This window comes from Xiphophorus couchianus, chromosome 3 (genome assembly GCF_001444195.1).
Source record: "Xiphophorus couchianus chromosome 3, X_couchianus-1.0, whole genome shotgun sequence".
In the NCBI taxonomy this organism is placed as follows: domain Eukaryota; kingdom Metazoa; phylum Chordata; class Actinopteri; order Cyprinodontiformes; family Poeciliidae; genus Xiphophorus; species Xiphophorus couchianus.
In genome coordinates, this window is record NC_040230.1 from 2,573,805 (window position 1) to 2,598,889 (window position 25,085).

The 25,085-nt window shown below is 38.1% G+C and overlaps 2 protein-coding genes across 4 annotated transcripts in view; both read right to left on the reverse strand.

Annotated features, from left to right (window-relative positions):
- Positions 1-20,057, reverse strand: part of otud7b (OTU deubiquitinase 7B) — a 32,318-nt gene extending 12,261 nt beyond the window's left edge. The window contains exons 1-2 of one of the 2 annotated variants that reach the window (XM_028013507.1): positions 19,862-20,057; positions 17,853-17,988 (exon numbers count right to left, since the gene is read on the reverse strand). The gene's annotated coding sequence lies outside the window, so the exon portion shown is untranslated. The remainder of the gene's footprint in view (positions 1-17,852; positions 17,989-19,861) is intronic. The other variant, XM_028013506.1, reaches the window with a different exon arrangement.
- A 1,130-nt stretch (positions 20,058-21,187) lies between these two features.
- Positions 21,188-24,459, reverse strand: rbm8a (RNA binding motif protein 8A). Of its 2 annotated transcripts, none has more exons than XM_028013598.1 (6): positions 24,307-24,459; positions 23,169-23,228; positions 22,992-23,069; positions 22,604-22,740; positions 21,777-21,913; positions 21,188-21,514 (listed from the first exon to the last, which is right to left on the reverse strand). In XM_028013598.1, exons 1-6 carry the CDS (start codon positions 24,365-24,367, stop codon positions 21,466-21,468), a joined length of 522 nt encoding a protein of 173 aa, XP_027869399.1. In that variant the 5' UTR covers positions 24,368-24,459; the 3' UTR covers positions 21,188-21,465. The 2 variants fall into 2 exon arrangements, with proteins under 2 accessions (XP_027869399.1, XP_027869398.1); XM_028013597.1 differs by having other exon boundaries at positions 24,301-24,458.
- Between the last annotated feature and the right edge of the window lie 626 nt (positions 24,460-25,085).

Here is a 25,085-nt window from a genome sequence, read left to right on the forward strand (position 1 = left end):
GGGCCCTTGACTCTTGTGAATACTCGGGTCCACTATATTAGCAATAAACAAATTTCAATAAGAAAAAGAAAAGAGTAAAAACAATCTTTCAGTATACATGTCTGATGAGGTATTTTTTGTTTTGATATGTTTCTCCTTTTTATTTACATAAGCCATATGCACCTGCTCTATACATCTTTAAAGCCCTCATACCTGTTAATTACCCCCCTGTGTTCTCAATGCCAGCCTACTTGAACAGTGTGTGTCAATAGAAACCATTTAGACCCACCAAACGGATCAGTATCAGCAGATTTCTGCTTGTTCTGCTCCGATGGGGATACTCTTGTAATTCATTCATTTTCTGTTGGATTCAAAAACTAATACTTCTAACTAAGAACCCACAGCACATTTTTCCCTCTCTTTTGTGATATTCTACTCAATAAAAAGTTGGAGACTGATTGTTTCTCCTCCAGACATGACATTTTATGAACAATAATAATGCATGCTGATTAAACACAAAAACTTTAAAAGGCCTATACAACCTCATAAATCATATCTAAAGTCATCACAAAGACACATTTGTATCTCAGTTAATGTCATATGTAAATTTTCTGCTGGCTATATGAGATATTTTCATCTCACTACAGCTAAATTATGCGTATAATATCAAATACATGAAGAATAATTATGCCTGTCGATGCTTTGAAATCGATCACATAGCTCCACTCCTTAAGTTTCATCGGCGGCTCAAAAGGAACTGTGGGGTTGCATCAGTCGGCCACTGAAATCAATGTAGAGACATTATCAAGACCAAAAGAATAAGAGAGTCAGCATCAATGGTCTGTTGACACGAGGGATGTAGAGGGCAATCGATGCAGCAGCCGGACAGAAGGGATGAGTCAGAAGGCAGCCCTGAATCAACGGATGTTCAGTCGGGGCTGAAATAATACTCTGTACGCAGAGACAGGCCTAGCACGCATCCCAGATGGCTCAAAGTTGCACTTTATATCAGATCTTAAATACACATAACTAATAGGTTTTACCTCATGTTACATCCATGTTCAATCATTTTTAAGCAACAAGCGCATGATAAACCTTCCAGGATTCACAGTCTAAGTCATCATCATTCCCGATGACCGGTTCAGACGCTGCTGGATCCGATCCTGACCCCATCTAGTCATCTCTTCCCCTCTGTTCCACAGCTCATCCACCTCCCAGTGCTCCTGGCTCAGCCGTGACTCAGTGAACTCTTTTCCACTGTGTCTGATGACTCACCAGTTTACTCTTCCCCACCATCCTTCTTGCCTCCCTCAGTTTCTTTATCTTTATCAAAAGCCACGCAGGCGGAGGCTTTCTGAGCCAGAACTGGATTTCTGCTGCATTCCCTGCAAAACGTCAGCCACTGTGCCCTGGCATTCCCACAGTCTGTGGAGCACTTTGATGTTATCTGATTAAACTCACTTTGGTGTGAGGAAACAAACTTTGATCTTATTCACTGCCACACAAATAGAGATAACTCTGTTTAATTACCATCAAGGACACTGCTTACAAAACTCGGGGGACCAGAGGAGGTGGCAGGTGTACAGCAAACTATGCCAAAGGTTAACCATGTTCCTCTTATGAAGTTGGAATTTAATAAAAATATCTGCAGTGGGGTATCTCTGATATTATGTAACTATGTGTACCGTGCATTCATGTGCTTGGTCTTTATCTTTGGGGCATGAGGTGTTTTAGCTGCAAATAACATGGAAATGAAAAACATACATTTCATATTAAAGCAAACAGACATCAATACTATACATATAAGTATTTGTTTACTTTTCACAAGATCTATCGTGTGAGGGAAGATGCTTTAAAATGAATATGGATCAAAAATCTGCACTGATATGAGAGCCACGATATTAATCATTCCATTTGTATTTTAATTTTAAATAATAATAAATACAGTGTAAAGGACAAAAAAAATGAAATAAAATAAATAAAATGCCTAGAGTCCGGATGGTTTGGTACGCACATGTACTGAACAACTACAGTGTTGTTTTATACCTGAACACGATGTCCGAAACAGACAAGACTCCCAGTTATTATTAAATCATTTGGAAACATTAAGGTTCATCATGCAGCTGCAGTGTAGAAATATTAGTGGACTGAAAGAAAAATTTCTCAGGGTATGCATTTTTCAACAGCAATAGGGCAGATGGCTCATTCTGCTCTTTACTAAATGACTCACCTGAAAAACCAAACTAAACATAAACACCACTGGTTCTGAAAAAATATTAACTAAAGTCCAAATCCAACTATTGACAGGATTTTACAAGTCCTAAATGATGCACAGCATATGATTTGTAAAAACACGCCGGTATTGTCTGAGCAGAGTGGATTTAAAGAAGATGCTCTTTTATGGTGCATTCAAGTACATCTGGTACACACAGTATCTAAATATCAGGCTATGCAAAAGTGATTTAAACTTTTTTTTTTATTCACAAATGTCTGCACTGTCTACTGTATAATTTTGTAAACAATAACAATTTTCAACAGGGATGCACAATATATCAGTATCAGCAATAGCATCAGAACATGTTTGTCCTCATTTAACATGGCGGCATTGGTTGGATAAGTAAAACTGGGCCAATATTAATAACCAAAATATTACATAAGTGTATCCCCAATTTTCAAGTGTGCTTTTAATTAGAATATTGTCAATCTATTCATCCATCTATACCTATCCTTTAGTAATAATAAAACACTGAACCAAATCTCTAGTCCATTCTACACTGACCATTTTGTGTTTCTCTTTATTGAAACAAAGTAAAGTTAGCCTAAGACTTCGCAAAAAAAGTAGTCAACTAAACAAGACTACAGCTTCAAAACAAACTTTCAGCAACTCCATCACACTTTCATCACTAGGATAAACACCACTATTATAGATTAATAATAAAACCTCCAACAGATAGTGTAGGGCAGTGAGGGACAGGAGTGAAATATGTTAGAGCGATGAAGGCAAAACGCTACAGACAGAACGTACTGAAGTTAGTCTGTAACTCTTGCTGTGAGCAGCTGATGTAATGTCATTTGTCCCAGATTCAGACACACTTAACTCCTTATCTTCAAATGAAAAGGCTGGTATAAATTGCACATTGTGTCCCAGCAGACTTGTGGGGTTATATTCTCTAAGCATAAATCACTTGTTCTTTACTAGTCTGATAATGTGAGTGAATTTTGAAGCTTAGACAAACCTTTAATAGGAAATCAAAATACCCGACATAAACCCGCTCTTCTTCTGTTTTAGTGGAAGAAGAGCATAGTAGCAAGATGGTAGATGTCATGTGTGCCTCCAAGGTCTCAAAGGCCCCCGTTTGCCACAATGCTTATCGTTTCTTTAGGTGCTTTTCACACCAGTCCTGTTTAGTCCCCTTTAAGCACATTGCCTAGAAAGTCCAGTTCGTTTGGAGAGGTGTGAAGGTGAAATCAAACTCTGAAAAAAAGCCAACTCTGGTTTGCCTAGTAAAGGTCTTGGTTTGACTGAAGCAAACTCTGGTGAAGTTCAAATGCATATGTGAACACCAAGTGGACTCAAGACTGCTCCAAAAGCAGGATGGGGATTACAACGCAAGGCATTCTGGGTAAATACTACCAAAACAAAGACAAATCTAGCAGGAGAACTGGATCAAGCTGAGCCCATTGTTGAAGAGTAATTTGCCAAAGACAAAAGAGAAATCCTCCTACAGCTAAAATCTGACACCACTCCATTTTTGTTTACATTTCAAGAAGAAGCAAATTGTGCTCAGTGTCTTCTTCAGAGGTTCTCATGTTGTTTCCTTTAGTGGTTCCTGGTGCTGCACCACCACGGGTAAGGGGGTAAACAGGTTGCTCCGAGGGTTTGGGTCGTTTGACACAGAGCAGTATGAAAGATAACTACACCAGCTAAAAATCTAACGTCTTGCAATTTTTGTCCCTAATCAAACCTAGTCTTCTCAGGTTTGAAACCATGCTTTGTCTTTGTCTTCATCAGCATACAGAGTGATGGCATGGTTCATTTCCAAGAACCAGAAATTTCACGGACCTGACCGGAACACGTTTTGGCATTGGGAACCTTGTTCTTGAGGTTTCCAATGCAGAAATGGACTCCAGACCATGTAGAAAGCCTTTTATTACCCCTTGAGAAGCTGTTCCTGGGTAGAGGGGTATATGGTTTCCTACCATACTTTTCCAGACTGAAGTGTTGGCAAACATGAATGAATCCATGAGGGTCGGAAACCATGGAGGGATTTCAGATGGGAATTGGGAATTAATATCTAAGTGCAAAAATCAGGAGCAAGTTGCACATTTGTGGTTGTGGGTTTTTGTCTTTAAAAACAAAAGGCAGCTTTGGTCAAACAATCTGCTTTTATATCTCAGTGGACGTCTGGCGAGCTAAACCTGAAGCCAATAATAACGGTATGGTCAAGACCATTTAAAGGCAATGGCGTGAGAACACATAAACGTGTATAATTCAAAATTACAGCCAGTAAAAACACATTCTAAGCAGAAACATCAGTAAGTGGGATTACTGGCTAACATTAAGAGCTCTGCTGCCAGCAAGGGCCAGTCAGTGATTTGTATCTGCGATGGCTGAGCTTTTGTCTGGCAGGAGAGCTTACATAAGAGGAGCTGCTGAAAACACGTGGGTGCTGAGCTGAGGGCTCGGGAGAACCGGCTGGATCTCAGAGGGAGACGGGGAGGTCACCGTTCCTCCGCTTCAGCCGTTGGTGAGATGGGAGGGTCAATTCACTGGTGAGCATGCAAGATTGTGTTGCCATGCTTCAAATGAAAAATATGGTTTTGATTGCTCCAACATTCAACAGAAAGAGAGAAGAAAGATGAAGAAACAGAAATACAAAAGTTCTGGCATTCAGAGATTATTTTTAAACAAGGTGTGTTTTGATTTTGAGAAACCGATATGTAGCTTCTGGGTTGTCTTGGTTTTAAAGTTTGAGTTCGATTTGCTTTATGTTTATTGAAATCATTGCACCAAACCTCCCACTGCTTCCAACTATCACTGCACCACTAAAGCTTTCAGGCTTTGCATTGTTTTTTTAATATTTATTAGTTAGATGCAATGTAGACATAATAATAAATGTTTGCATCAGTTTTGTTAGTTTGTGTTATTTAATAAGTTTTCTCAGAAGACTAAGTTCTTGTCTGATATGATTTCCAGAAAAAATAATAAATGAAGAAAAAAAAACTTAAAGATTTTAGGTATTTAAAGTAGTATTAGTTCTTACTTTCATCTACATTAGATCTCTTATAGTAATGACTTGGAGTTAGAGATTAATATTCTTCATTACACTAGACCCCCACCAATTCACATTGGCAGATTTTTGTGTGAAAAATAACTGATTTATTTGCAGAAAGCTTATATCTTTGCTATCTTTTTATATCTTTTTTAATAAAAAAATATCTTAAATATAATGGAAAAACAGCATATTGGCACATTTGCAGCAGATGTAAAATCCTTTTTAGCATATTGGTATTGGTCCAATAAGTAACTTGAACAAAGTTCTCAAAGGGGCTGGGGACTGTATATATTGGCTTCTGCAATAGTGCTAACACTGTTTCAACTGTATCAGTGCATATTAAGGTATATTTGGTTTATGAACAATTAAAGTGGGCAGTTATAAGAATTTGAGGGGATCTCAAAAATTTGGTTCCTAACCCCCACGAATACCAGGTGTCCACTGTACATGAAAACCTAAAGTTTGTTATGAGTGTTCCCATCTGTTGACCAGTTGGAATTATACCTAAAACCAAATTTACCCAAATTAATCATAATCAACATCTAACCTTTGAATGGTAGGTTTACACCTGGATTAAGTCTAATTTGTGACAAATCCTGAAGCAATTATTACTTCCAAAACAATTAGCTCTAAGATGTTGCAGCGCCTTCATATGACCAAGAAAGCCAATCAACACTTAAAAGTTTCCACACCATTTGTCTTGAAGTTTGTCAAGCTGCCTTACAAAAACATGTGCGTACCTTAGAATCGTGTGAGGCTAACAGGTGACTGCCTTTCACTTCTTTTCCACACTTCACAACACAAACAACATAAATTACAGTCACCCGACCATAAACTGAGCCGTGCCTTCCTCCTGTCTGTTGGAAACCGGCCAATGTTGGATAGACGACTGCCTGTTTTTCTGCAGTGACTGAAGTAATAGTTTCATCACATACTGAAGATGGAAAAAAGAAAATAACCCTAAAATTTCATGTAAATAAATAGGCAACCCGTAAAATAAACAAAAACAAGGAACAATACCGCTGTAAAACTGGGCCTCAAGTCAGCCGTATGCACAAGGTTGTTTTCCACCAACTCTTCTCTAATCATTTATTAAGTGGGTCACTTACAAACACAACTACTATAAATCAATATTTTTCTTAAAAATGGTGGTTCTGTCAACAAACTGGGTCTAACTGATTTATGGGACCAAAGTAAAGATTGTCTAGCTGCACAGCACCACCATAAGAGAAAACTATACAGCATATAAGCCACTCAAATATACAATATTAATTTTTCTTTTGACAAAAAAAGTGAGATTATGCATCTGGATTAAACTCCTGGACAATAATTAGGGGATGGAGCAACATGCTGAATCTTGTGTGTCACATGTCAGCGTTTTATTACCAGTGAGGTCATATCTTCATAGAACCTGCTCTTCCACATAGCTTTAAAACTCAGCTACACGTCAATGCTGTACATTTCTGTCACACAAAAACAGTCATGTATTGGAACAAGGTTCTCCCCCTTATCGTTTGGTCCAACTGGGTTTCATTCATCTGAAACATAAGCTTTCTTTTACAATGAGAAGTAAAATGAGCTGCGATTAAGGAATGAGAAGTATTCACACACCACAATGACCCGAACTATTTTTCCTTCCACATATTTTGTGGTCAGACCAAATGAAGCAGAAGTATCCATCCACCTACCTACATATCTAAATGAGGAGGAACATTCGCCTTTAATGGATGGGCCTTGTTCAATGACCATATAAATGTGTCTGTTCTATTTTAGTTCAATCACATAAACCCTTCCTGTGATCTCAGCTAATGCTAGACGCCCTCTCTGAATTGCAAAACCATATGAGTAATGAGATTAAGGACAGAAGAAAACATGGAGAGGCAATGTGACTGGTGGGAGTTGTAACAGGAGTGCTAAGGGTGACCCAACTGCTCCGTTTCCAGTGCAGAGACCGGAAATAGAAACCAAAACTGTCAGCCTGTGAATGAAGCAGTGAGCACTTCAGTAAGACCAATAAACCATCTGACTTAATATATCACCATCTGCATTCCTTTAGTAGAAATTCAAGTAAGATTGCTTCAGTTTGTCTGTTTGTTGGGGAAAGTATTTTGGAGTGCAACAATGTTTGGAAAAAGAGAAGGCAGGGGATAGCCAGGTGAACTATGAACTAATACTAAAGTTTGGGCCAATATTGGTTTTGCACTTAAGACACATCAACCGTTGACTGTTTTACTATGGTAGAGAAAAAGTGTTTAAGAAAATTGAGTGAACTACAAATTTTTTCCATCAATTTTGGGTTAAATGACATTTGAGCCTTTATTGACTTCATGCCACCATTATGAATGTGGTGCCATCACTAGTTCACAATTATTGGAAATACATACATGAGGAGGTTTTAGAGCGTTACCACCAAATATTAAAAGCTAAACAGCTCTAAGTTTATTTATTGGGAACTAAAGAACTTGACGAAACAAAATAGCATTCTCGATATTACCAACAAATCAAATCTGGGATGTTATGCACCAGAGCCATAGAGGAGCCTAAAAGCTGAAATATCTCCAATAACAAGCAAGTCATTATTTCTATGAAAACTACAAATAGAAGTGTGTTTTTAAAAAGTTCAAAAAGATGAGTGAACTAAAGCAGAGGAAGAAAGAGAAGACAAATAAATAAAGGTGTGGTGAGATGTTTGATAGTCAGCAGTCACTTTGTCTAGTGTGTTCAAATCTGGGTAAGTGACCAAACCCAGTCAGCCTACACTGACTCATTACATAAGAGCTGGGAAGGAGAGGGATCAATGCTGGCTGACTGAGAAGGAAAACCAAAAAATCCTTCATAACAGAGAGATGAAAGCAGGAAGCAAGAACAAACCCAGTCAGTAAACTAAAATACTTTTTCTCACAGAACTGAGTAGTGTTTCTTTTACAGGTTATATAGTTTTGTTCATTCCAAACAGGAAGAAAAGCAAAGTCTGAAGAAAAAGCAGGAAAAATCCGCTAATCCCATCGTCTTGTGTGTGATGATTCATCTCGAAGGGCGTGTAAGCGTTTCATTGGAATAATGTAGGCACATCACCTTCTAAGGCATTGCATGAAGCAGAATCAAACGCTCCTCCGCCTATTTGAGGGACAGCATTTGCAGATTTCTCTTCCAAGTTATTTGTGGGAAACTTGTCTATCTTGTCTATCAATCTTTTCCTAGAGCATTTCTAAAATAATGGGTGACGGGAATCTTTAGTTTTAATGTTGCTGCCTTTAAAAAAAAAAGGGTCCAACCAAGGACTGCGTTTGTAAATTAGCCTGTAGCTAGAAAACCTTCATACAAAACGATGTTGTTTTTAACATGCAACATTGTTCACTGTGGCGTCCTAGACAAAATAAACTTGATCTGAAAGAAAATATACGAAAGAAAGATAAAATACCTGGGCGCAATACACGTTATTGGCTGGTGTTTTATAAGCAGTCAATCCAGGAGTGGCATTAATTGTTCTTGGCAATGATTGGCCCCCAAGGAAGACAGTAGATGTCAGGTACTGCAGTAGTGCTAAGGTGATTTCCACTGTTCATTAATGCATATTAAAGTGTATTTGGGGTTTGAAATATTAAACAGATTTGCTGCAATACTGGCGGTTACCAAAGATATTTCAGTTGTGACAACATTTAATTTGTTTTTGTTTTCTGATCACTGAAAGAGACTTCCAGTCACATCATGATGCATCTATGGAAATACTTCCCGTCTTACATAGTGCGACTAAGCTTTCTTATTTCTTAGTGAAAAGTTTTCATACAATTTATCTACTTGGAAACACAATCGGAAGGCTAACTGGAATGTTGATAACTTATGAACTTTAAAACACACAAACCTCTCTGAATTGACGTAGCTCCTTTTTAAAAACAAAAATGTAAAATTAAAAATAAGGCAAAGAGTAGCAATTTCCCAAAGCACTGAGTAATAAAAAGGAGAGGGAACAAATCTTTCCTGTTGTAATTACTTACATAGAAGAAATCAATACAGTAAATTGGACTGTGACCATTTCTCTGGACAAAAGAAAGAACACTAGCAAGCTGGTCACTGAAGTGAAATCAATAAAAACCCAGTGAAATGTAGTTAAACAGAACATCCAGAGAGCTATTAGTGACGTTGGTTTAGACTCGCAAATGGACTGTTTTAATAGCATTAGTTTAAAAAAGCTTCTTTGTGTCTTGAGTGAATTTGGATCCAGCTGTTGTCACAACTGCCCATCTTCTTCCCAAATAAGGACTTGAACCGTTTTCTCACTGCTTCGCTGAGCCTGCACTCCAAGAAGTGTCAAACGTCCCACATGTTCCGAAGGAAGGAGACGACAATTTAAACAAGGTGGATGAGATCAGCAGAAATGCCACTTCTCTGCCCTGATGGGGGCCCAAACCACCAGCTGGGGTAGCGACGGTACATAATGTGAAAGACAACACTGCTGTGCACACACACTTGATGTCAGAGATTCCACATTCATGCCTCCCAACTCTGAGGTTATGCCACTGGAGCTGGTGGAGTCCAAAAGCCGCTCAGTCATCAAAGAAATGTCTGCACGGCCTAATTTCCCTCCTGCGGCCTCGCTAACCTGCTTGACGGCTTGGAAACAATCGAAGCTGATCTGTGTGAATTCACTTTCTCCTCCACATGACAGCACAAGGCAGAGTAAGACGAATAACTCAAGAAGATCATTTTACCTTGGTAGTATGTGTCGGGTTGTTTTTTAAAGAGGTGCAAGCTATTATATCTGCTTGTTATCCTGTTTCAAAATAATCTACCAATCCATGAAACACAAAAGATGTGGTGTGTGAAGTGAGTGCAGCTCATTTGTGACTTTGGCTTAGGATTTTGTGGTTCTTTTTTATGATTTCATGGTGCTACTTTAGAAATATTTGCAATATTTTCCTCATTAAACACCCTCCAAAATAGAAAAAAGAGGAGGGGAAAAAATGACAAGCATTCTTATTCTCTGAAGAGCTTAAAAAGCTAAATTTTTGTTACTCGCCACTTGATCACTGACTGTAGCGGGATGTCAAGTAAAGGGCTCAAGACACAGAAGGCAACGTCGCTCCCTCTCCATTCATTTCCTATGGAACTTGCGTGATAAGGTGGCATTTGTTTACCCCTCCTCCAGCCAGGCGGCCGGTGAAATTCATGCATGTGAAATTTTGAGCATGTAGACGTGCACGCACGGTGTTTTTCCAAGAAACCCTTCACATTACTGGGTAGAGTTCATTCTAACAAAACAACCTGAAGCGGTGACCTGTAGATTCTGCAGCGCCTCTGTAGCTTGAAGAATGCATTCATATCTTAGATTTATGTTCTGTTCTGTGAGGCAGTTATGGTAAACAAAATTAAATGGAGGATTTAAAACACCCAAAATTATAGACTGAAGTATACAACAGAAGTCTGTCTAACAAGGTGGTAGCAATAAATACCAGAGGTATTTTTAGGAAGTATTTATTGTGTAAAAAATGGATTCAGTGGAGCAGTAAGAAGGGTCACTCTGTGTTTTCTGGACAATCATTAAAAGTATTTTTATTTAGTCAGATAGAAATATTATAGAGGTTTTGAAACCATAAATGTATAAGACTGTGGTTTATTTTAATACTGGTAACCAACTCATGCCCAGTTTTCTCTCTTTGCATGTTCAAACATCAATATTCATGCCCAGAGTTAATAGGGCCAGATTATTTCATGGAACATGAATCATATCCGTTGGCCAGTTAAATCACATTTTGTTCATAAACATAACCACAGCTACATTAACAGGTTATTAGATAAACATTTTCCCTGCATGTTGTTTAGCTTCTGGTTCCTTATGGTGAACCTGACCTCTCGTCATCTGATAAAAATTCTGCGTTTTCCCACAAACTGTGCCTAAAGTTATGCGAGTACTTTGTCCTGGTTTCCTTAAGCTTAGTGTGTGCTTTTGTTGATATTCACTGGAGCAAAGTAATAAGTGCTAAATCCAGCCTGGTGGACCGGCCAGTAGCTGCGGAGCATGAGTGTTTATCGGTGCCTGAGAGCTGATGTCATGTAGCAGAGCATGCAGCAGAGACGTCCGAGTCCTCTGTTCCCTGAAGCGCTGCACAGCATGCCACAGCAGGAAACAACAAACTCCCTTTTAAAGGGAAGAAAGAGCCTGTTCTGAATGAGACTAACAGATATAGCTCTTCATCCTGTGACTACAGCACTATTTCATTTTAATACTCATGCTTTTTTTTGGGGCTTAATCGTAGAAATATTTTCTTATCTTCAAGCGGATGCATGTCATCCAAAAGCTTTTGTTCCTTTATTTTCACAGGGACCACCTGACAATGTGTCACTTCCTTTATTGTGTTGATAAATTTAGTCAAGACAAACTCAAGAACTGATAAGAGAAATGGTAAGTACGTTCCCCAGAAGGCGTAACACTGCAACCTCGTTATAGTTTTGGTTCTCTTGAGTTTAGCTGTTGTTTGTGCGCTCAGAGGTTCCCAAACGTGTGCCCGAGGCCCATCGCCGCAGTCCGGTCGGCCCAGTAATCACCGCTCAAAGAGTGCTAATTAACAGCCACATGAAGCAGACTCCTGTGGACAGGGCTTTAAAGAATCACAAGTGGCATTCCCACATTCCACACCACACTGAGTGCAGTTTCAGTCAAAAACCGAACAATAACCATGAAAGTATCCAACGTCATCCTATACTGGTTAAAGTCTGGGAAAATGTCCCTTTATTTGTCTATGTTGCAAAAAATGTCAAATAGAAAAAAAAACTGTGGCACAGTTGGTAGCAGTGTTGCCTTACAGTAAGAAGGTCACAGGTTCAAAACCCTTCCTGAGGTCTTTCTTTATGGAGTTTAGATGTTCTCCCTGCATGTTTTCTCCAGGTACTACAGCTTCTTTCCACAGTCCAACAACATAACTGTTAGGTTAATTGGTCTCTGTAAGGGTGCGTTCACATCAACCCGGTTTGGTCCACTTTAAATAGACATTTAAAACGGCTAGAACAAATATTTTACATGTTTAAAAAAAAAAAAAACAGGTGATCAAAAATCGGCTACAAAATTTTGAGCGGTGCAGCTGCCTATATTAATTTAGCTTTGCATAAATGCAGTTAGTAGGAGAAAGTTGGAGTCAAACTGGCATAGATCCAATAACAGTACGAGAATGTTAAAGATCTACAGAAAAAAGGAGCAGAAAGGAAAGGCAGAACCCCATGCTGTTCTGCCTCGAACGATGAAGAAAGATGGATAAAATGATGAAGAGTAGGTGTTCAGGACAGCTGCCAAGATACACTGCAGACAGAGTGAGAAGTCCTCATTCAGTCCTACCGGCCTCCAGCTTAGGGAAGAAATACGAGCCTCTGCATCCATTTGAACAATGCTGACCTAATTATCAGCACACAGATGGGAAATTCACGATCAAATAACCAAATATGTTCATGACTTTAAACCATGAATGATTACTAATGGGATTTTTGAACCAAAGCGACATATGCCAGGTTTTAATATTGCTCTTAAAAAACTTAGCAAGTAATATACTTCTTTAGGACACCAGTAACTGTTTTTATTATATTTTAAAATGTATTGGTGTCTATTGATACTCAGAGTGAGCAAACTACAGAGAAAATACTAAAACTAAAAATCCAGACAATATGAATAAATTAGGATGATTTCAAACATCATTAATTGGAATTTATTGTGACAACAATGAAGCTAGATTCTTGGACATTTATCACAATAAATGATATGATAAATACCCACCGCAATATAAAATTGTTTTCTACTCAAGATGTTGATACAATAAATAAATAAATAGGGTATATTGAAGAACAACATAAAGGTGCAGAAAGTTAAAGTGTAGACTTCTTTTCACTCCTGTATGGATAAGTATGGTAGCTAATGCAACTGATTCTTATGTTTTTTATTGTGTACTTGTTTAAATATATGCATGTATTTTTGCTTTGTTATTTTGTTTATTGATTTGTTTGAAATAAACAAACAGATCAGAAAGCATAGAGCCTTTTTTATATTACACACAAACAAGCTGTTCAACAATAAAGTAGGATTTCTCCACATCTGCAGCACAAATTGACTAATGGTGGAATAATGTGGTTTCAAAACTTCATTAATAATAAAATATGAGACTCTTGTATGAGCTGAAATAGATATTTAGAGATTTGCTCTTGTTCTGTGAAGCTGACTGGATTCTTCCAGATTGAATCGCTCATCTCTGCAGGCAGAACTAACTCATGTGAATCCCCATGTGTTGCCGGCCGGGCCATGTACGCTGAGGACCAACCCAACGTCACGCTCTCAGTGACGTCATTAGGGATAACAGGCTGATCATTAGGCCATGTGTGGGATTACTCCTGCTGTCCTGCTTTTAACAAGGCCCGGCTGAGGATGACATGTTTCCAAGTCTGAACCGGAAACTGCTGAAGTAACTCAGTCAAAACTGAACTCATAACGACGCATTCTGGCTCTTCTCATACGTGCTTCGGATCTGATTAGTTTTTATCTTTTGAAGCAACTGTGGAACAAAGATCAGCTGTATTGGGCTGGGTTCAAAAAATGTTTCATATGGGAGAGGCTCTCTTATCTAACTCAATATCATTTTATCAGTGGTAAGTGCTTGTTCTTCAAGAATTTATGAGATTCTTATCAGACCAAACAACACATCTGTCTACACAATCAGGAGATGAATGTAGGACCACATTGAATTTTCCCCCATTTAAATGCAACTAAACACCAACTGACCTCCATAGAGCTCCGTTAGTAGGGCTGCCTATTTTATTCTTTCATCTCTTGACCTTGGCATTTTGGAGTCATTAGTGTTCAATGTGAGAATCTGTTAAAGTTAGACCGAGTCTAATATTATATTAATATGTAAAATACAAGCTTATGAACACTTTGAATGTGCTAGCCAACAGTTATTGCACACCAAACAGCCCTGTGTGATATAAATAATGTCACTGATGTTGCATTGAGGTTATATTCAGAATATATTGTACAGCCATAATAGTTGCTGCCTTCAAATGTATTTTGAGCACAAAGTATCTGCACCTTACTTTTCCTGCTTTGTCTTTTCACTGCTATGGTAACCACAAAATCCATCTTCATGTCCGTGTGTGGTTTAAATTCCTTCGTCAACCATGAAGAACAGAAGTAAGCGGCTTTGACGACCATCTAGTCATCAGATTTACTAAAACCCTTACCTGGTTGTGTCTCCTGTCTAAGGGTGCACCGGTTGCAGTTTTCTGGCTGTTCACAAATCTCTGAAAAGTCTGATCTGCCAATTCTGATTTTGGCAGATGTTGACTTTTTTGTAACCGACACTGTCAGCTGTTATAAGGTCAAAATAAATCCTCAATGTTCCAAACTTATTTTATTAAACACTGAACAATACCCATTACACAATAACTGCACGAAACAGAAGTCTAAAACGTGAAAGGTCAACAAAATTTCAGATCTTTGCAAAGGTAGATAAAATCAGTTTCTTATCGTAGATAATATATTGGTCAATCGCAGTTCTCCCAAAAAAAAGGAAACTGATCGATTGGTGCACCTCTAGGAACCATGATACTGCTAAAGTAGAGCTTGAATCTTGCTGAGTTTTTTTTTTTACTTATTTTATTTTTATTTCACTAAATTTTACAAAAAATACATCAAAAACATGAAATGAAAAAAGCTAAAAAAAACATAACTGTTTCAAGCTTTTCATTTTCCACCAGCAGACTTTAGTGTACTTTTAATTAAAACGGTACTCCCCTCCTGCCTCATCCATCATCGTTTCAAGAACAAAAATCTCCCATTCAGCTAACAATGCATCTTGGGATATAGAGGGCTACAAAGGAAACATGAGTCTTTAAAATCTGGGGAAAGGAGGATAAATTTGGAGGAACCTTTGGACAGCTGTCGTCGCATCGCTGTGACGTAATCTGGAGGCAGGTTACGTCATTGGACACACACATCTATGTGTCCAATGACGTCATTACGTCAGCAACTGACACATTACGATTTTGGACACACCTATGGTTCTGTTTTAGCTGAAAAATTGCAGACGTCCGAGTCTGCATCCTATTTTAACAGAAAAAACTGATTAAAAACAAAACAAAATTTGTTTTGTGTGCTTCACCCAAGCCTCACTCAATCTGAAATCATTTTATTCTAAAAGTCACTAAAATTAGAGACAAAAAATATTCTATTCATCATGGACTTAAGCCCATACCAGAAATCATGGGGCACCCCCAGGACAAGTCACCATTTTACTCCAGGGCCAAAACAAACACCCAGACAGCAGAGGGGAATTTGGAGTTGCTAGTTAAAATACCAAGCTTGTTTTTACTGGAAGAGGAAGCTGAAATATCAGGGGAAACCCATTCATGAGCATGCAAGCCTCTTAAGAAACGCCGTGATGACCTTTTAGATGTGAGGTACCACACCACCGTTTAATGAAGTTCCAAAGTACACCCGACTCTACAGAAAGCAGTAAGATTTAGAGTTTAACATGACGTGAATGAGTTCACAGGAAACCCAAGCGTTGGGGAAAACTCTCCCTCCTCAGACAGAAACATGGGAAATATTTCTCCTAATCAGCGTGGGACAACAAACCTGTCCTCCTGTTTCCAGTCCAGGCAACCAGGGTTCAGTTGCTGTTTTAAATGCACTAAGATAAAGGCTGAAGTCTAACTAACAGACTGAAGCTGTGTAACTCTTATCATCAGAATTCAACAAAAATGTAACTGCAACACAACCTGGAGCTTGTTTAATCACTCGCCCCCAGCAGCAAGTTCAATCAATATCCAATCGTCATCCTGTAGTCCATGGAGAGAGAGAAAAGGTGAACTGCAGAGAGTAACTGATACAGCACGCTCTTATTACCACAGCTTCTGTTATGCAGGTGGAAAATCATGCCGAGTTGAGTTATGGCTGTTCGCTCTCCTCTATTTCGTTTTCCCTATTAACATTATTACTCCAGTTTAATGGCAAGTGGTGAGAGCTAGCGGAAGCCAACAAGTGTAGCAGTATGAACGTCAATCAGACGGCGTCATCCAGACAGGTGCCTCGGTTCTGAGTGTCTCTGCCATGAGACAAGCCGCCCGGAGAAGGAGCAAAATGCTGCGTCACAGACTGGCAGGCGACCAGGCATGGCGGGGAGGGCGGGGCCCTGGGATGCTTTAATAATGGCTGTCTGGACACAAAGTTCCCACACAAGCCATCTATTGGTTTCCTTGCATTGACACTTAAAGCTGCAGTACGTAACTTTTATACAAAAATAGCTTTTTACATATTTTTTTAAATTGTCACCATGTTGTGACAGTGTAATATGAGACATATAATCTATGAAAAAAAAAAAATCTCCTCCCAGGAGATCTACAAACAAACAACCAATCAGAGCCAGGAGGAGGGTCTTAGCGCTGTCAAACAAGCTCGTGTAGTTCTTCTGAGACCATTTCAAGTAATATAATGTTGATGGCATAACAATGAAAGAACATCCTCTCAAAGTTCCATAAATTTTTAATTTTAATGAACATTTAACACTGGAACTGGAAGACATTTGAAATATCCAAAATAAATAAACAAAACAGAAAATACAAGATTAATTGTGAAGTCTCGGTAAACTAAACTGTACTTTAAAAAAAGGCTAGTTAGAACAAAGCAGACTTTTGTCATCTAGTTTTTGGTAGAGAGAAAAGACAAAACGATAAATTGTGCAAATGAAAAGTATTGAACTTGTTTTAATTCATCATGTGATTAATGAATTTATTGCTAGTTAGATACTGCAGCTTTAAGGTGTTTTACACACACTGCATCTAATCCTGTATTTATGATGCATCACACATAATTTTATTTATCTAATCAGTAAAGAAGCAGCTTCTAATGTTAGCTGTCGCCCGTTGCAGGCGGATCACTACAGAAGGTCGAGTAAACCCATCATAAATGTGATGCATTCGTCCCACTAACCTGGAGAAGCACTTATCTACTTACTTATTAATCTGACCACACTTTCAGGATCCTAAGGGAATAGCTGTGTGGCCAAATAGGTCTGGCTCAGTCAGTGACACTGGATCCATGAAACACTCATCCACACACAGGCAGCGAACAGCTGTTTGGGGAAGCCAGGGAGAAATGAATGTTAAATTTTCATACCCTGTGTGCAGCTGAGGACGCACAAGTGCAAACACAAGAGAAAGCAACAACCGCTAAGGGTGTTTACTGCAAAATGCATAACACGAGTTAAAGAAATGGATAGAAAAGTTTAATTTTATGTTTTCTATTTGCATTTTTCAGCTCAGGTTATTACAGGCTGCAAACCACAGTAATTTTGAATAATAGGGCAGATTTCTGTACAGAAGCACAAATTTACATCAGGATCCGCAAATTTAAATGACTCATAAAAATATACAACTGCAACAGCTCAATAAGCAAATTAGCTTCCGTATTGTGTTTGGTTCTTTGGCAATGCATGCAGGTTGTTTGTTGTTTTTTGTTCTTATCACTGTTGCTTCATTTCTGAACATGTGTATTTGATTCCTTTTAAAAACTATTGTTTATTTTGGCATCTGAAAGGAATGGATGTCACACCCTTCAAAGAATACCTGCTCAAGGTGTTCCCTGTGCTGCTGAAAGATTTAGGATGACATTTCCTTAAGCACTGGGAATATTCCTGATGAACCCGGATGTTACATGGAGGCGTGGAAACGTCTCCTGTCCTGCAGCTGTTCAGGGTGGAACCTGCAACTGATGAACTTCTTCAATAAAATCCTCCAAGTTAAAATCATGGATGCATTCTGGATAACTTCCAAAAGTTATTCTTAGGACATTTCAAGACAATTTGCAGCATTAAACCAGCAGTTCAGACAATTCTTGCTGTTACGGATCAACTTTTAAGCTGTCATCCTTCAACCTAGCAGTCTGATACTTCATTTTTAGAGCTAAATATTAGAGATGCAGCAATCAGACTTAAATTGGCCAACTGCAATTTCCAGTTTTCTTTTAATGCTGACCTACCAGTTCTGATTTTTTCCTTGAGGGTTATGACACATTAAAGAGAATCAATGTGCTGCAGGTTCTTTGATAAGAGACTGTAGTTTTGAAACCAACATATAATGAAGATTATCCCCACTTATGAAATGAAGTATTAATCTCCAACCTTGTTTTTCAGACTCAAAAAGTGCACCAAAGCACAAACTGGTAGTTTATAGAACAAAGATTATAGTTTTAATGTATAACATAAATAAAATTGATTTTTCTCTAATCACCAGGGAAAATTAACCAATTGATCCAAATACAGAAATGCCGTATACACTTTTTAGCCTGAGAAAAATGTTGGGTCTCTACATTTTAATGCTGAAACTGTTATTGAAGGATGATATTCCAAAATTCTTAAGCTAAATTATTTTTGCTATGCAACATTCCCCCTTACTAGTCCCATAAAGGGTTACTTAAAACTATCTTAAAGTATTTCAAAGATACAAACTCATTCTGTATAGATCAATAATAAGATATGATGCAGAGTTTTGAATTTGTGAATTCATGTCAATTTTATTTGGAGTTAAGGAGGCTGTCTTCCTCCTCTGTGCCCTACAGCCTGGACATGGAGTTCTCCAGAGTCAGGCACATTCATCTGAAAATGCTGCCAACATTGCAATTATCCAGTGAATAGATTGGAGAAATGGCAGGATGTGACAGATTATCATTTTTGCAAACAGTCTACAGATCCTGGAGCCAAATGGAGTCCAACTCCAGTAAAAACCACTGTCCTACTTCTTTTGTTGACCATCAACCCAACGTCTGCCAAAAACAAAGGCCTTCACAACTACAAGAGGTGAATAATTCAACGCTAAGAGAAACTCAATCCTCTCTCTCATATCGAGGAGGTTCTGGAAATGACTGCAAATAAACCAAGTCGTGGTTTCAACCCAGTAGGTGAACAGAAAAGCGCAGCTTTGACCCAAAACGATCCGAGTTTTATTGACTTTACAGAAGCCGCTCGTTCTAATTGTAGGTTCGGACTCGCACGTGAGCAGGTGTAAACACTGACTTCTGGTAATTTCCCGCTAAGCTGCAGCTTTAAATAAGCGTTACATCACGCCTGCACCTTAAACACACACCGGTGTCTGATGTTCTGGATCGTGACTGCCAGCTTTGACCAACACAGATGATGATGTCTTAATTTTTAAGGGATTAAATAAAAGTAAGTGTGGCGCAAAAAATTAGGGGGTTATATCGCTGATGCTTTAAAAATAACACCCAGAAAGCTTTACATTTGCAAACAGATGCAGTTTGCTACAAAATCTAAACTGTGAGTCAGCTATTGTAGCCATGACTACTCTTTGAAATATCTACGAACAATACACATGCTTACATAAACGCGTTTGGAGCTGATGCTCCGTTTACATACAACCCCCGAACTTTACATTCACCCACCACAAAGCAATATTCATAAATATCTTGGTATACAGATGAGCATGAATGCCAGTCACAACGAACGGGAGTGTTTTATTTCCCCCAAGCCGTTACATTTAGCTAGCAAGGCGCTACTTCATGCTAATCAAGAGCTAACCCGAGCTAGCGCTGCTAGCTGGAGTATCCTCTTACTGCTTACCTTCAGCGGCCACGCAGATGTACTTCTCATCGTCCCGTTAAGTTTTCCAGGAACTCCCAGCTTGTAAGTATCACATATATTCCTCAAAAATTTGAATTTTAACTTTTAAGCATATTCACGGCTTACACAGAGCACAGGACCCCGAACCGGACCACCACCGACAAAGTAATTCTCTACCACTTACAACAACAACGTCAAGCAACGGTTTGGGCCCGCCCACGTGAGCGGAGGAGCCAATCACGACGTCCTGCTGCTTTAATGGATGCAGACGCTAACCAATGAGCACGCACAGAAGCTGACTGATTTTCCCCAGTAGAGTAAACACCAAATGAGAACAGAGGCTGCTGGAAGAGAAGGGGACCAGAGGGGTTTGTCCCAGTACCCTATAGGCGGCGTGGAGTTGACAAAAAGCAATGAATGAGATCATCCCGAATGATGTAAACGCTTCGTCACATAGGTCGACTGATGTCTTTTTCCATAACTGATGCCGATATTTATAGGGCACCTATTTGTTTTTCTTAAGCCATGATGGCATACTTTTTCCAAGACTCAAATTCCCAGAATTTTCAGTGATTTTACTGAACTTTTAAATCTAAAGCAAAAGTTATGGAAAAAATGTCTGCAGTGGTCGAGATTTCAGTGTTAAATAAATAACTTAAATAAATGGGTTATGTAGGGGCGTGTTTATGAATGGATGGAAAACGAAACAAAAAGGTGAATTGTGTAGCAAAAGAATGTCATTTTGATAAGGATGAAAACTGGATTTTAGAAAAGCCAGATGGGTGTAAAGAGTAGACAGTGATAGGGATTGATTGGATGATAAACTATGACTAACAGATAATAGTATGGATAGATAGATGAATGAAAGGACTAGTAAAGAGCACAAAAACTATATGGATGAATGAACACATTGGTGGACAGAAAGATGGACTGATAGCCATCTAATTGAACAGATGGATTGATTGGAATCAAACCTATGGATGGCTTGATGGAGAAAAACTCCAATTAACTTAACATTACAATTGGCATCAGCTGATGTTGATCAGTCTTTAATGTCTTGAAATAGGTAGAATAAGTCAAATATTAACATATTTCTATCTTGTTGACTTTTGTGTATTTTAGTGTCAAAAGGGTAGGGAAATATATATACATATGTATGTATGTGCACATACATAAACATACATGTGTACATGCATCAGCTCGATATTGCATTTGGGCTGCGAATAATTTTTTCACTTGTAACCTTGTTCTAAATACTGATATTAGCCAGATGATCCTAACTGCCTCCTATCAGTGATGTGGCATAAAACGCAAAGAATACATTTATGTTTTAAAACTTTATTTGTCCCCAGGTTATAAAAGCACAAAACAATCACAATGAAATTCAAACACAAACATTTGAGGAAGTCGTGAAAACTATAAACACGTATGACCAAAGTTTCACTAAGAGACTTAAATGTGCTGCAGATGATGCAGATAAATTGGCTTCTTCTGGCATCTCCAGATGCTGGGTCTAACTGTTGCTCAAACAATATTAGGGAAAAATACCAAGATTTTTATTTTTAAATCAATTGCGATGCGGTTTCACTCTTCCATGCAAGAACTCAACGTCGTCTCCGGTCTGGACTTCTGCTGCGTCTCCGTCCACCTCCCCTATAACAACACAAGTCACATTACATCAGCCTGAGGGTCTAACAAAACAAACTAGCATGTTGGTTAACTCAAATTAACTTACATTCATTTACTATTTTTAAATTAAAATCTAAAAATGAAAATAACCATATTAAACAAAATGTTGCATGTTCGAATAGGTTTAAAGACATTGCAAGCCATATGAAGTTGACTGTGACAAATATTTCAAGTTAAGCATATTTTAAAGCAGCAGATTAAATCAAAATAAGGCCAAAAGCTTCACCTCCTCTTGTTCTTCGGGGGTCCTCTGACAAACGCCCAGTCTACGCTGATAGTCTGGCCCATCATGTCCTGACCATTGAGGCCCTCCATGGCTGCCTGTGCTTCTTTGTACGTCTCATACTCCACTAGTGCGTAGCCCTGAGATAAAGATCGAAAATATCACATGCATCATCAGAAAATTACAAAAAAGATACATACAGTCATTTATGTTTTGATCTAAAACTGCTTATACAAAGTATTTGAGCAAATTAAATATGTAACAAAAGACGCACAACAACAAAGTAGACATAGTCTGTTTCTACTGTATAACTAAGACAGTCCTGCCACCTTGTGGATTTGAAATGAATATATACTTGGACAACACAAAAACAAAAAACATGCAAAAAATATTTCGAACTCCTTTCATTAAAATGCAAATTTGACCATATAAAGTTTATCAACACATTAGCAAATAGCTGGTTTAGGCAAACAAAGTCAGTTTAATTAAAATATGAGAAATATTTGCAGAGTAAAGGGATCCAAAAGTATCTTAACCAGAAAATGTTTTACTATTAACCTAAATAGAGGAAGATTTGTAGAGCAAAATGAATCAACTAAAACTATTAGTGTTTATAATTAGAACATCTATTTTTTATGTACCATAACAAAATTTCTAATATGATCACGTTTTTTCCCCCCTTCAAATTATGAAGAGAAAATTCCAGTTTTTTGTGGGGTTTTTTTGTTGTTGTTGTTAAAGGACAAGAACGAGTTGGTCATAAACTTTACAAATGTAAAAATTTTAATACTGCATGCAAGTCATAATCTGACTGACAGTATCGTTCTTACCTTCAGGTAACCTGTTCTTCGATCAAGGTTAAGATGCAGGTTCTTAATTTCTCCAAACTCTGAAAACTTGTCATGGATGTCCTCCTCTGTTGCCTCCTCATGCACACCAGTCACAAACAGGATCCAGCCCTCCACCGCTGCAGCAAACAAACAAAAAATATATCATATCCTTTCACTCCCTACAAATCCGGAAGAAAATTTAACACAGCCAACTATCTGTAGTTATGTTAATAACTAAATAGTAAATTAACTGTTAAAATAAAACTGGAGAGATCTGCTTGTTAGTGCATGCCTGGGGTCAAATATGGAGCCAGTAAAGGATGGATAAATGATTAACAATAAATGAATACTAACAGAATTCTAAGAGAAAGTTTAGTTTGGGACTTACATCTCTGAGGACCTGGTTCATCCCCATCTTGCTCCACAGTGTCATAGTCCTCTTTAGCTCTGGACCTGGATCCCTCCTCTATAATCCACAACACATTTTAAGACATTACTGAATATTTCCTACCAGTTCAGGAAGGTTTTATGATGAGGTCTAATGAAAATGACCAGAGGAAGTTACCCAAGCCGAAGCCTCGTCCTTTTCTCTTCTTGGCCTTCTCTTTCAGCTTGTGGATGCTCTCTGAGGAGAGGAGGAGAAGGTCAGTAGGGAAAATTTAATTGGCCGATACAGATAAATTATGCTCTGTATTTTTTGTGTATTTAATTTGGCAAATATGTTTGTTGCCCTTTTTTCCCTCCAGTTCTGATTTCTTTGGGCATTAGAGGAAATGACTAGTTGCCTGAGTTACAGCTTCTTTAATTTCCTGCAAAATAGCCAAAGCTACAGTCTTGGAGGAAAAGCTACAATTTAACAAGAACAAAAGGAACACCCATAGTTTCCTCTTTCAAAGATCAAATCAATACTTGAAGTAACCAATAAAATGTGGAGACTTCAAAATCAGTTTCATTTGTAAAAGTTAACTTAAAGGCGTGACAACTTTTCTGTTTAGTGTAGAATAACCTAGTCTATGTTTGAGTCTAAATAGTTGAGTTTTTTAACTAGAGCAGATTAAAGATGCTCTAGGAAGAAAAGTTTTTACAGGATTCAGAAGCTTCGTATATATTATCACATATGAAAAGTCTGTAATTTTAATTAAAAATATACATTTACACTCTTCGATGTTATCAAAATTCTTCATTATATCCATCTTTTAGCAATTTCTTTTAATGAGCTGTTACTGTACGGATATTTTGTTTTACAATGTCATCCTCTGATCAGCACTTTGAGATATGTCTCCTGTATTAAACGTTTTTACTTACATTACTGATAAAATCACAAAACTGCACATTGAGATTACGCTTTCTATATGGGTTTTTGTTGTTAGCCAGCGAGTAATCTGAGCTGCATTTCACAACACTGTTGATCAGACACGTTACAAGTAAAACAACAACGAAAGGATACGTTATGACGCAAAAATGTATTTAGTCTTTAAATAGCCAGACTTTAGCTGACTGGCTAGGTAACTAACGCGCAGAGACTGAATGAAATAACCGTTAGCATTGTTAGCTTAGCTCGTTAGCTGGGGCCTGCCAACACGCAGGGCGGCCGTTTTCTCGGTTAACCATGTCCACGAGAAAAATAAACCTCAAAATTGACCTATCACTTGTACATTAAGAAAACGAACCCTACGGCAGCAAAATAATATAGTCACCATCACCATCCTCATCCATAGGAAAGTCTTCGCCTCCCGCCTCATGAAGATCTAACACGTCCGCCATGATGCCGTTCTCTGTGTACACTAGCGTGTGTTCTTCTTTGCATTGATTCAGCTTTACTGCCACCTAGTGGTCTGGGTGTGTCTTTCTGTAAACAACTAGCTGGTGTTTTTCTGGGCTTGGCGCTGTTTTACTGCCATCTACTGGATGGCAGTAAATATGTGTGGGACATCAGCCACGAAAATTTGCACATTTTATTAATAACTTCTCTTTTTTGAATGACAAATTTCAAACAACTTGTAAATAGTGCCATGAACCTTTTAATGATTGGACAACAACAATCCATACAATAATAGCTACTATTCTGAAGATTATGATATTATGCTAGTCTAACAAAAACATTTTCAGTTCAATCAGCATGTCTTTTGTTCAATAGCTGAATATTTGTATTTTTCAATATGTACTACTGATTTTCTATTTATTAATTATACAGATCCCTTTTTTAAACTCTACCGACATTTTTATATTTTATGTGAATTTAGTTCTGCATTGTCTTTAAAGTGCTGAATGACAATAAAGTGAATCTTGTAATTGCTAACATATCATTGCTGGTATCGTTCTGTTTTGTCATTATTTTAATACACACCTGCATGCTCCTAAATATTTGCTATAATAAAAGAGAGTGTACTTTTTAAAACACAAATGTAAATGATAGAATATAAATAATCATCTGTAAAATTAACATAAATATTTCATTTTAGACAAAAATACAAATTAACAT